The 12,879-nt window shown below is 36.6% G+C and overlaps 1 protein-coding gene across 3 annotated transcripts in view; it reads left to right on the forward strand.

The window, feature by feature from the left end:
* The window catches only part of dyrk4 (dual-specificity tyrosine-(Y)-phosphorylation regulated kinase 4), a 49,114-nt gene extending 39,699 nt beyond the window's left edge, over nt 1-9,415 (forward strand). For all 3 annotated transcript variants that reach the window (XM_015601648.3, XM_015601651.3, XM_007228356.4), the window contains 7 exons: nt 1,492-1,630; nt 2,236-2,317; nt 2,581-2,753; nt 4,975-5,035; nt 5,156-5,285; nt 5,739-5,902; nt 6,215-9,415. In XM_015601648.3, coding sequence (XP_015457134.2) covers nt 1,492-1,630; nt 2,236-2,317; nt 2,581-2,753; nt 4,975-5,035; nt 5,156-5,285; nt 5,739-5,902; nt 6,215-6,513 — 1,048 coding nt within the window. In that variant the 3' untranslated portion in view covers nt 6,514-9,415. The remainder of the gene's footprint in view (nt 1-1,491; nt 1,631-2,235; nt 2,318-2,580; nt 2,754-4,974; nt 5,036-5,155; nt 5,286-5,738; nt 5,903-6,214) is intronic.
* Nucleotides 9,416-12,879: the final 3,464 nt, after the last annotated feature.

The raw sequence follows: 12,879 nt of genomic DNA on the forward strand, positions 1-12,879 counted from the left end.
GTTCCTTATGTATGAATTCTACCAGTCAGGTTGTAAGAAGCAGAAAAGCCACTCTGCTGAAGTACAGCATTATACAGGATTTTCGGTGAAGTTTCTCCAGCACCAAGCCTGGAGCAGTATTAGCATTAGCTGATAACTGTGCTAAGTGCTAACTCTTTTGCTGTTCAGAGCTGAGTATTATCAGACTGTAGTCTGTGTGTTTACTGTGTTAAAAAAACAAGCTACATGGGACGAACTGCTAGCTTAAAACGCTCTGACTTACTGGAACACTCAGCGTTCCTCAGTGTAGCCAGTTGGATGGCATTAACCACTAACCACAGCTAGTGCTAGCTGCTAATGCTGCTGCACTCAGGCTTAGTGGAAATCTGGAAATCTAAGCTTACTGCCAATGAACGCTCTTTGACTTTCAAATATATATATATATTTGAAAGTCAAAGAGCTTTCAGATATATATATATATATATATATATATATATATATATATATTTTTTTTTTTTTTTTTTTTTTTTTTTTTTTTTAAGAATTACATTTTTGTTTACCTAACTTAGCTTAGCTTTACTGAATTAGAAGGAAAACATGGTGACACCCCTGTTCCTTACTAGTGTTGCATAATGTGTTTTATTTATGAATATAGACCACAAAAATAGATGTTTATTGATAGTGTGCCTTATAGTCTAGTGCACCTTATAGTGTGAAAAATACGGTAATCCATTTTCTCTGTTACAGTTGGGTAGTATGATAGAGATTTGAGCTAATATTTTTTCAAAATCGGTCAGACTACATCTCGTTTAAGCTCCAGAGACAGAAAATCTCCCCTGCTTTGGGGAGCTTGACTAGTTTTCACACACACTCACACTTACGGGTGTGAGGTGAGAGTCCAGTGAGAGCAGACTAGTGGCCCCCACAGCTTTTGGGTAAAGTGATCGATTAGTGCTCATTGTGAGAAACTACTGCAGCCTCAGGCGCTCTGACCTTTAGGAGGCCGTGAGACGCTTGCCACCCCGGTCTCCAGTTACTGTCACCAAATCCTTTACTTAATGCCTTGATTAGGTCGCTATCTCTTTCCTCACCCGCTCACGGTGTGAAGGCTCCGGTTACCCCAGGCTCTGCGGATGCTGTTCACAGCTGCTGTCACAAGTCCCCTCGCTGCCAAAGATAACTCCGAGACCACCGCTCTCAAAGGACTCTTTATCATAGCGCTCAGCAATTAACACAGCCTTCAGAGGGATTTCACTTTTATCGATCAAAGTGCTAAAGACTGTGCTTAGCTGAGCAGGCCTGTGAGTGACTAATCAAGTGTGACCCTGAGTGTGGAAAAGTTCACGCTGAGCTTTACTTTAAAACTACTCACCTTCTGCACTCTAGAGGTGGAAAGGTGTATTACGTTTTTTACTGGTGAAGGAAAACAAAGGTTGACTACCTTTCATTTCGTGTAATTACATGCTTTTCTAACTGCATTTTTTTTATTCTCTTTCTCCTCTTGATTTTCAGAGCAAACCTGTATGAACTGATCAAGAAGAACAACTTCCAAGGCTTCAGCCTGGCCCTGATCCGCCGCTTCGCCCACTCTCTCCTCAAGTGCCTTCAGATGCTGCACAGGGAAAAGATCATCCACTGCGACCTAAAACCGGTACACATTCTCCATTTTCTCCATTTCCATGTTAATGCACATGAAGAATATCAGTTACTGGAATCAGCACTCAATTCAATTATCGGTGCATCTCTAACAGAAGCAGATTTTTTATTTGAGTAATAAAACAATACAGACATACAGCTCTAAAAAAATATGAGACCACTTAAAAATTATGAGTTTCTTTGATTTTACCAAATTGAAAACCTCAAGGTGAAGAAGATGGATGATCGCAATACATCAAATCAAGCTGAAGTGCTGGAAATTGTTCCTCCAGGAGTGGCAAATATTTATCCAAAAGCAGTGTGTAACACTAGTGGAGGAGAACATGCCAAGATGCATGAAAGCTGTGATAAAAAAAAAAAAAACAGGATTATTTCACCAAATATTGATTGTTGAACTCTTAAAACTTTATGAATATGAACTTGTTTTCCTTGCATTATTTGAGGTCTGAAAGTTCTGCATCTTTTTTTTCTTACTCAAAAATATATATAGTGATCTCTTATTTTTTCCAAAGCTCTATATAAATATATATAAGGCAAACATGTTTATGTGGTTTGAAACTTTTTTAAAAATCAATTTCTGTTTTTTGTTGTGCTTTAAAGGAGAACATTCTACTGTCTCAGCGAGGGCAGGGAAATATCAAGGTGGTCGACTTCGGGTCAAGCTGTTACGAGCAGCAGAGAGGTAAACTCTCTCTTTCTTCCTCCCTTTGTGCCATTTGAGATTTTTGAGCTTCTTCTGCAGTAAAAAAAAACATGAATGGAAAGCTGTTTCATGTAGCCTTGCAGCACCACAGATGTTCTAGTTACTTAGTGTCTAATTCCTCTGTTTAATATGGATTTATATGGATTAAATCAAGGATAACCAAACACTTGTGATTGTAAGACCTTTATTCACATAGTCTCTCTTTTTTCTCTCTCTCTCTCTTTTTTTTTCTCTGCTGATAGTGTACACATACATCCAGAGTCGTTTCTACCGCTCTCCTGAAGTGATCCTGGGACACCCGTACAGCATGGCCATAGACATGTGGAGCCTGGGCTGCATCCTGGCTGAGCTCTACACTGGTTACCCTCTGTTTCCTGGAGAGAGTGAGGTGGAGCAGATTGCCTGTATCATGGAGGTCAGTGCAACTTTCAGTCATTTACTCATAATTTGATATTTCAATTCTGATTCTGGGTGGCAAAATGCAAATAGAAAGCCAGTCTTTTTTATTTTTAATGTTTTATGAGACATGCTTAAAAAACAATAAACCCTAAAACATATTTTTTCTATTAATAGCTTAAATGTGTTCCTTTGACGTCATATAACATAACAGTCCTGCTTAAAATGTTTTAAAGTTCTTCCTAACCTTTAAAAAAAACTTTTTATTGTAGTCACTATTGCCTCTGCAGCGCCCCCTCAGGTTTAACTGTGCTATAGGCAAAGATAATGTTTCTGTGTACTTTGTCAGTCACCCATCAGATATCTTAGCAATGCAGGTGCTTAATATGCCACACACCCTGCTTGTTACACACACACATACACACACACACACACACAAGGAATTGCCACAGCACCTCAAATTCACATCAACTTCAAATTAACAATGAATAGGAAACAGAATATCATTGCCGTTACCGTAAATGAACTCAACTGTGCTGTGCACAGTTGATGGCTCACCTTTACAGTAGATGACAAAAATCACAAAAATGCCTTATATATAGAAATGTTTATGAACGTCAGCTACTTTAACCCTTGTGTGGTGTTCGGGTCTGTGGGACCCGTGTTCATTTTTCATCAAATGATACTAAAAAAATATTTTTTCTAACTCAAACTCATTGGCATTGGCTCATTTTTTGTGAAAAACATGTATCAAAACACATTTTCGATAAACACACACTGTGCACCCCCCCACCTAACCATTTATATTACATACAGTATGTTTGGCCAAGGGCTAATAAACATTGCTTCATTTGTAAATTGGTAAACAAAACAAATTTTCTACTCATATCTTGAGTTTAATTCATTTTCTTTTACATTTTATTAAAAAAATAATAAAAAAAGAGTAGCACTTTTTGAAAGAAATGTAACATAAGAAAGGTAAAGGGCAAATATTAACCATGTAAGCTGTTTATATTGCTTGCAATTTAGGTGAAGCAAGCATGTGTAAAGCATTTTAATGTAAAATTGCTTAATTTTGCTGAATTAAATACAAGTAACAAAGTAAACGAGTAACAAAAATATGAACACCACACAAGGGTTAAGGTGCACTTACTACTGACACAGACGCACACGATACACATGACTTGTATATTCCCTATGGAGAACTATTACCTTTTAATAAGCCTCGCTGGGGCAGATACCTGTGATGGACCCATGATGAGCAAAGTCAAAGTCAAAGTCAAAGTGGTTTTTATTGTCATTTCAGCTATATACAGAGTACACAGTGAAACGAAACAACGTTCCTCCAAGGACCATGGTGCACATAAACACAGTGTAGACAGAGCAATAAGTGCAACAGTACAAAAGTGCAGACAGACAATACAACACAATACAGACAAAGAAAAATAAATAACAAGACAGTGTGCAAATTATGCAGTGTGCAAAAAAGACCAGTGAGGTAGTAATTACCTCTATTACACAGTGTGCAATAGAGTCCAGTGAGGTAGTAGGGTTTTTGGTGCTTCCATTTTCTGAACAGAAAACCATCAGTTCAGTCTCTGCAGTTGAGGAGTCTGATGGCTTGGGGGTAGAAGCTGTTGCAGAATCTGGTCGTGCTGGACCGGATGCTGCGGTACCTTCTTCCCGAAGGCAGGAGGGAGAACAGTTCGTGTGAGGGATGGGTGGGGTCATTCACAATGCTGGTTGCTTTGCGGATGCTGCGGGTGGTGTAAATGTCCGTGATGGAGGGGAGAGAGACGCCGATGATCCTCTCAGCTGTCCTCACAATACGCTGGAGGGTCTTGCGGTCAGAGACGGTGCAGAGAACATGTGTGTGATAGACGGTGCAAAGAACATGTGTGTGATATTTAGAAGACATATTTCAATTATTTGTCTATAAAGACATTGACACTGTTTTATATACACATTGTTTATATCAGCCAGGATGTTCATAGCAATCTAACCTAATCGAAAATGGCATATCAACCACCATTGCAAGCAACCACCTGGAACATTCTTCTTATTGCACAATAATAATCTTTATTTAACATTTATTGAATGCCAGTTTCACATCTTTGTGAACTGTTTTTGAATATACAGCAAACATTTGTGTAATAAACTGTGTATATTAATGATACATAATTAGTATTAAAAGATTTAAAGGTTTAATTCTGTGTTGATTTGAACTGTTCTCTGTGTAGGTGATGGGCATGCCTCCCAATGACTTTGTTCAGACTGCATCCAGAAGAAGGCTATTTTTTGGTATGTTTCTCCTGACTACGGATTAAGATCATTATTATAGTAGTGCATATACTATTGTATAGTAGTAGAGATACTGTACATTTAGGTTTAACCTGCTGTGTGTCATTGTTATTTACACAGATTCAAAAGGAAACCCACGGAACGTCACTAACAGCAAGGGGAAGAAACGCAGACCCAACTCTAAGGAACTTGCCAGCGTACTGAAGACCAACGATCCACTGTTTCTGGACTTTATAAGGCGCTGCCTTGTGTATGTATAACCAATATTCAGGCACTTTGCGATGCTCATTGCTATCTTACACCCTATAGACATATAGTCTATTTTCATGCCTTGCACCTGCGTCATTTAAATAACAAAGGTGCTGGTGAATATATCTACACTGATGGGCATGGTGGCCTGAAAGTGAGGCGATTTCATGTATAGGCAACAGTCAACTGTTAGGCGTTTATTGCTATCTTGGCATGCAGGCGTGCCAGACGTGCACAATGTGCATACACCCCTGCTTGTCCCCCATACACAAGGAGACATAGCAATGCACAGACCTCATTTTTACACTTACAACAAACCAAATACAAAAGAAAGATAGATAGTAGATAGAAGAGATAAACAGGGCCCATGGTGTTAAAATTCATACTTTTTTAACTTTTACTACAACCCAGCTTTTTCTGAAACCAAATTTGACGTGTTTGGTTTGTGTGGCAGATGGGACCCAACAAAGCGCATGACTCCGGACGAGGGCATGCAGCATGAGTGGATCACCGAGGGCCGTCTCACCAGGCTCCGCCCTAAAACTCGACCAGTCAGAAAACCTGGAGACAGTGACAACTACGAGTACACTTTCCGCAGATCAAGCACCAACAGGACTGGTAAGAGTTAATGTTGACTTCAGGCTGCACTATAGATTAGCCTGTGTTAAGAAGACTAAAGCACATGTAGTGACTGAATAAAGTACACTTTAGTCAACAGGAAAAGTTTACAAGAAAGAGAAAAAACCTTGTAAACTTTCAGTGAAAGTCAATGTAAAAAGAGTTTATTTCAGGTAATTTTGAAGCATTTCTATTGGTCCGTTCATCAAGAAATTCTTCCGTGAGACTTGTAAAGTCTGCTTAAGTAAAATCAGGGAAGTTTACTTTACTGGTTGCTGTGTTTAAAGTCAGTGTATTTTTTTCACACCACAGTGGAGAAGTCCAGCTCAGAGGACAAACTGAAAAGGCAGAACTCTGTCAAAGACAGCAAGATAGACACAGCAGAACGCCTGCGGCCCATCGGAGCGTCTGCTGAGGAGGAGGCCTGCGAAGGAGTCGACACGAACACGTCCAGTAAAGACAGCAGAGACAGCAAACCAGAAAGCCAACAGTACAGCACGACTGACACCGGGGAGCGCTCTGTAGAAATCATCATTAAACCTCAGTCTGAGTCCCAGTCAAGCACAGACTCTGAGGGACAGGAGATCCACTCTCTGCCCCCCATCATTTAACAGGCTGAATGAAGGGATGAGAGGATGACGTCACACAGTCCAGGCTTTGGTCAGATGGCACTGGTCAGTTGGGACTATCTTGGCTGGTGGCACTAATGCAGTCTGAAGCTGTGTTTGAGCAATGCAGGTTTTGTGAGAAATGGTGACTTTATGTACTTTATATTTATAAGTGCATGAAATCTGCATTACTCAAACTCATCCTAAAGATACTGCGTGTTTGCAAGGTCAAAAGATTTAAGGAAAGGATTGACAAAAACGGAATTAACACAAATTTTCATTTTGGTTAGATTTAGTTGATCAGCTGAGACAGGACAGGTTTGATGTTTAAATTTTGTTTCTATAGTTTTTGCTGGACCCACAAGGTAAATTTGCTAACAAACACTAGAAACCAATAGGACAGGTTTGATGTTTAAATTTTGTTTCTATAGTTTTTGCTGGACCCACAAGGTAAATTTGCTAACAAACACTAGAAACCAATAGGACAGGTTTGATGTTTAAATTTTGTTTCTATAGTTTTTGCTGGACCCACAAGGTAAATTTGCTAACAAACACTAGAAACCAATAGCCACCTAAAGTGTTTACCGTATTTTTCACACACTATAAGGTGCACCGGAATATAAAAAGCACTGTCAATGAACATTTATTTTCTGGTTTATTTTTTAATACATAAGGTGCTCCCGATTATAAGGCTCATTATGCAACTATAAGGAACAGGGTTGTGGCCATGTTTCCCTGCTAATTTAGCAGGTCTCGCCGCTGAGTGGTGGTGGGGGGATAGCTAAGTTAAGTAAAGCTAAGCTAAGTAAACAAAACTGTAATTCTTAAAAAAAACATTTGAGCAAATTGAGCGTTGGATGTTAATCTACACAAATTTCTCTCCTGAAACTGTTTATTTGGGTGAGTTAAGCACTTCTGTTTATTTAAAGTAAGCTTAGAGTTCCAGATGTTCACTAAGGCTGTGTCCAGCAGCATTAGCAGCTAACAGTAAATGCCGCCCGGCAGTGCTACACTGAGAAACCTTGAGTGTTCCGGTTAGCCATGGCGATATTAGCTAGCAAAAAACACTGAAAAATATGTGGGCCATAATTAAAAATAAGGATGTGATTTCAGCAGGTTAAGGAAAGTGTTTAAATGTTTTTACATACAGAATTTTGTTTTACTATTGACTTCCACTTTTAGCAACATTAGCCTCGTATCTCCAGATTAAAAATAAAGACACAAAATTTAGACATCAAGCATGTATTGGCTGATTTACAACATCTGTGTTCATTGGGAAATTGTGTAAATTAGATATAGTCTTTTTTTAAACCATTCATTTATTGTTAGCTTCTAGCATTTGTTTCTTATCTGCCACTAATTTGTATGTTCTTTTTTTGTATTTCTTTACAGTACAGCATAAATGCCAGTTTCCCTACGCGAAATTAAGAATAATTATCGCGGACTCTGAAGTGGTTTCACCACTGGCACTTCAATTTAGTCCAAGACTAGGCTTAATCCATGTTTGGGAAACTGGCCATATATGTTTAAACTTAGTCAAATAGGACATAAAGGGTTCTTCAGCACTAGATAAGCACATTTTTAGGATAATGCATTTTTTTGGTGCTTGTTATACTTTACATAACACCTGTACCTGTACAGTAGGTCGCAGTTTCGTTTAATGAATCAAATACAGTATATATATATATATATATTTATATATATATATATATATATATATATATATATATATATATATATATATATTGCTCTTACTCAGTATTATACAGTATTCTCATAGTAATATCTCCAGGTTCTGTTGCAGTTCTCATACAGAAGTAGCCATGGTTTAAATATGATTTTTACAAAACTTTTACACTACTTTTAATAGAGTTTAAGATGAAAACCAAAGCAACTGTAATGTGCAATATTTCTGCATGGTTTAAAACAGTGTTTGTATGTTTTGTTACACACATTTTTTATTATTATTATTTTAAGTTCAGTTTTGCTGTAAGATGGAAATCTATATGAGCTAGGGTAGTGCAATGAGTCTGAGCCAAAGAGATTTTTTTTGTTTTGTTGTTGCTATTAGTGAAAATGTTGGTCGTTGGGTGTTTCTATGGACTAGATGGACTATTATGAGATTCTGCTTGTTAGTTCATGTTCAGTTATCATACCTGTCATGAGGTGAATCGGATGTAAAAACACAATTATATGCTGCCTAGAACCGGATCTGGGCACACCTGATATACAGTGACACTATGATGTAATATTTGATCTGAATGTAACTGTGATGATGATGCTTCTTTGCAACATTTATACAGAAAAGACACATTGTTTTGACATTATTGATGATGGTATAAAGTGTGAATGATGGTTATGACATGAAACGTGTGATGTACTGAAGGTTGTGACACTGAGAATGATTAATAACCGTGCACTGGAAGCAACGTGTACAATGTATCATTTAGTTTAGTACTAAGGTACTTTGATACTAATATGTTAACATGTGGATATGTTATTTTTTTCCTGTATATACAATTCTTACATTATTTGCCATGCACTAGAAGTGTATGCTGTCAGTTGATGTAAAATTAGACAAGGTTTTACTTGTTCATGTATTGTTAATGTATTATGAATGAAAGAGAAGGTTTTTACAACCATCACTTCAACGTCTCTTTCACTTACTGTTGAGTTTTGTAGCATCAAAGGCAATCGCTGGACAACCTTTGTGTTTTTGCTTCTTTATGTCTGTGTGTTTTTTGGGTGTTTTACTAAAGCCAACCACTGCCAGTAGTAAATCCCAAGTTTTATAGAATTTTTTGCAAAAACTTGCAGAGATACTCTATGTGTGAAAACAAACACAAATTTAGCCTAAGATAATCATGATCAACTTAACCGATTTTCTCCAAGATTCTCTTTTTTTCTAACAACCTATAAAAAACAAAGAGCCACTGCATGTCATTATAACGGCAGAATAAATATAAAACAGTTCTGTGCAAACCTATTATTGGTTGTTCATGTGAGATGTGTCTGTTTGAGAATTGTATGGCAATTTGGTTTCCAGGGAATAGCCACCTTAAAGATATTTATCAGAAGACTAACACATTTACATAAGAACACAATTGGGTGTGATGAGTTAAACAAGGTAAAGTTTAAAGGATGTTTCCTACTGTTTAAAAAGCCTAACCTCTTTTCTGCGGAATGAGAATATCACTAGATAAATATTAGCTCCCCTCACCATTTTCTTATCGTTTATTTCCATTAAAGGCACACTGGCTGAATGCCTTTATGCTGTGTGAAGCAGGAAAAATTAAATGTATTGCCTTAAATATATATTTTTTTATTTGTTAAAATTATTTTATACAGGAAACGTTCTGTTTGAACTGCGCTTTGAGTGATCTTATCATAACGCCAGGTGTGAACAGGCTCTGTTGTGTCACCAGATAAATATTAGCCTACCACATCATCAGAGTTCAAAAGAGACGTGTCATTTTCGGGATCTCATATATCAGTTTGCTTTCTGGTAAATTCAGATCTTTAAAACATTTATATTAAAGACTTTCAGATATGCAAATACAATAAAGTTTCATCTCTGGTGCTTCAGCAGATGCTATGGGCCATTTTTAGAATACTGTGTTTTTTAGACCTCAAATAAATATTCATCATATTGATAATATTACAGACTTCAGACACAGAAACCATACTTTCTCAGGTTAAATATATTTTCACTTATTCACTGTCATGCATCTGTTTAGTGTCATGCAAAAAGCAGGTTTTTAAATAATGATTTCATTTATTAAGGGAAAATCTAAATGCCCACCATATAAATTAACTGTGATTAAACACATTTTTGCAAAGCTGAATTCAATTTAAATAGCTATACCAGGCCTGATTACTGTCAAGACCTGTAAAATCAAGAAATAACTTAAATGGAACCTGTCTGGCAACAGGAAGTAGGTTAAATCAACACATTATTACTCTCATTATTATCTGATTAAATTTTAAAACAGAGGAGAAACAAAGTCATTAACATCTATCAGTCTGGAAAAGGTTACAAAGCCATTTCTAAGTCTTTCAGACTCCAGCGAATTCCAGCTACCAGACCACCAGAGCTATTATTAACAAACAGAGACAACATGGAACAGTGGTGAACCTTCCCAGGAGTGGCCGGCCTACTGACATTACTCCAAAAGCACATATAACAGGCTGATCATCCTAGAAATCCCTCCAGTGAGGCTGAACTAACACAATTTTGCAAAGAAGAATACAACAAAATTCCTCCACAGAGATGAATCATTGCCAGTTATTAGGATTGCAGTTATTAAGTTTAGAGGTTAATTAACTAGAATGGACTAAATCAACTAAATTAACTAAATCAAATTAAATCTGTGGTAAACACTTTTTTACAGCATGGTTTTAAATGAAAGCAAGTGTATTAAGTGAAAGCAACTTTATAATAACACAGTATGAAGGCTAGGAAGATACTGGGACGTTATACCAAGATGACAGGCTGAACAGGGACCTCTGGACATGTTTAAACAGAATAAAAATATCTAAATAATAATTAATAAGAATGTCTGAAATATTTAAAAAAATATGTTAAAAAATGTTGTTTACATTAACATCAAGGTTTTTCCTGCTCATCACTGTGTGGATGAGGATGCAGCACTAGACAAACATTATACTGTTCTGTCAGGTGCATGCTAAAAACGGGTTTAAAAAGCTCTTTTGTGTCACCAGATAAATATTAACCTACCAGATCATCTGTGTTCATAAGAGACGTGGCAGTTTCAGGCTATTCATCATATTTCAGAACACACAGAAATCATATTTTCCCAGCTGATTCACATTTCCCATTTTTATTTTACTTTTACTTGTTATTTTCTGCCATGTATCGTGTCACATAAACTACACAACAGGGTGGACCATTTGAGCAAAAATTGTCAATTGATGACAACTTGGTTGTGCTAGAGTTGTAAACAATTACAACTATTCATGGCGGCCTCTTTCTGTTTCAAATATACATTTATACTTTGTAAAGATTTACATTTTTCACATTATTTTAATATCAGATAAATATTTCCCAAAGATTACAGGGCCATTTCTAAGGCTTTAAGGCTCAGCAAATCATGTCTACGACCAAACCTATTATTTACAAATGGAGAACACATGGAAAAGTGGTGAACCTTCCCAGGAGTGGCCGGCCTCCCAAAATTACCCAAAAGAGCACGTCGACAATTCTTTCAGGAGCTCACAAAAGATCATACAGACACATACAAACAGGCTGATCTATCTATCTATCTATCTATCTATCTATCTATCTATCTATCTATCTATCTATCTATCTATCTATCTATCTATCTATCTATCTATCTATCTATCTATCTAATAAAGTAGGCTACCCTTACCTATCACCAGTCTTCTAAAGACAATATGCACTTCAAGCTAATACTGTCTGTTTGTATAAAACTCTGCTATTGACTGGGTATGTTATAATTTATGGTCTAGCTTAGTGGATCTTAGTGGTACCTTTAATCCACTTATTCCAGCCGACTCTGAACTACAGTGTGCGTTAGTGTGTATAAATTGTTTTTTTTTTATTTTATTTTGTGTTTATAATAACCTAACAGCAACTGAGATCCCATACCTGCTTTTAAAGTTATCAAATTTCTCTAAATTTTGCTGTCTAAACATGAATCCTCTTAACCACTAGACCCATACTACCACAATGACAAAAGAGCAATAACAAAAAAAAAGAACAAAAGAAATCTGTAATAGGGAAAAACACTTTTTACAGCACTCTATTAAGTGAAATAAAATATATTAATTGCTAAACCTTCAGCAAGTACCTTCAGTCACTTTAAAATAACACAATATAAAGGTTGTGTAGTCCCTGAGACGTTATACCAAGATGACAGGGTGGACAAGAACATTCGGACATGTTTAAATATCATGATTTTTTTTTCTTAAATAGTTAAATTAATTATTAATATAAATTAATGGGTAAAAATATCTGAATTATTAAGAAAATACGTGTCAGCATCAAATGAGAACCCAATGTACAAAAAGTGCTGTAAAGTAGACCTCTTTATTCTAGGTTATTATTTAAAGTGTGTTCATTCAGAGTAAATATTGAAAATGTATTGTTAAACAGTGCTGCACAGTGTACACAAAAGGCCTTTCCTGCTCATCTCTCTGCATGAGAAAGCAGGCCTAGAAAAACATTAGTGTCTTATCCTTTTCTTATCATACTTTTCTATCCGGCACATGCTGGCTAAATGCCATTTTAAATAACTATTAAATAACTATGATTTATCACTTGCAGTACTGTTAGTACTGTAAGTATTTATTAGGCTTTCATTAGATAGCAAGCTTTTATCATACAGT

Source organism: Astyanax mexicanus, chromosome 10 (genome assembly GCF_023375975.1).
Source record: "Astyanax mexicanus isolate ESR-SI-001 chromosome 10, AstMex3_surface, whole genome shotgun sequence".
Taxonomy (NCBI): domain Eukaryota; kingdom Metazoa; phylum Chordata; class Actinopteri; order Characiformes; family Acestrorhamphidae; genus Astyanax; species Astyanax mexicanus.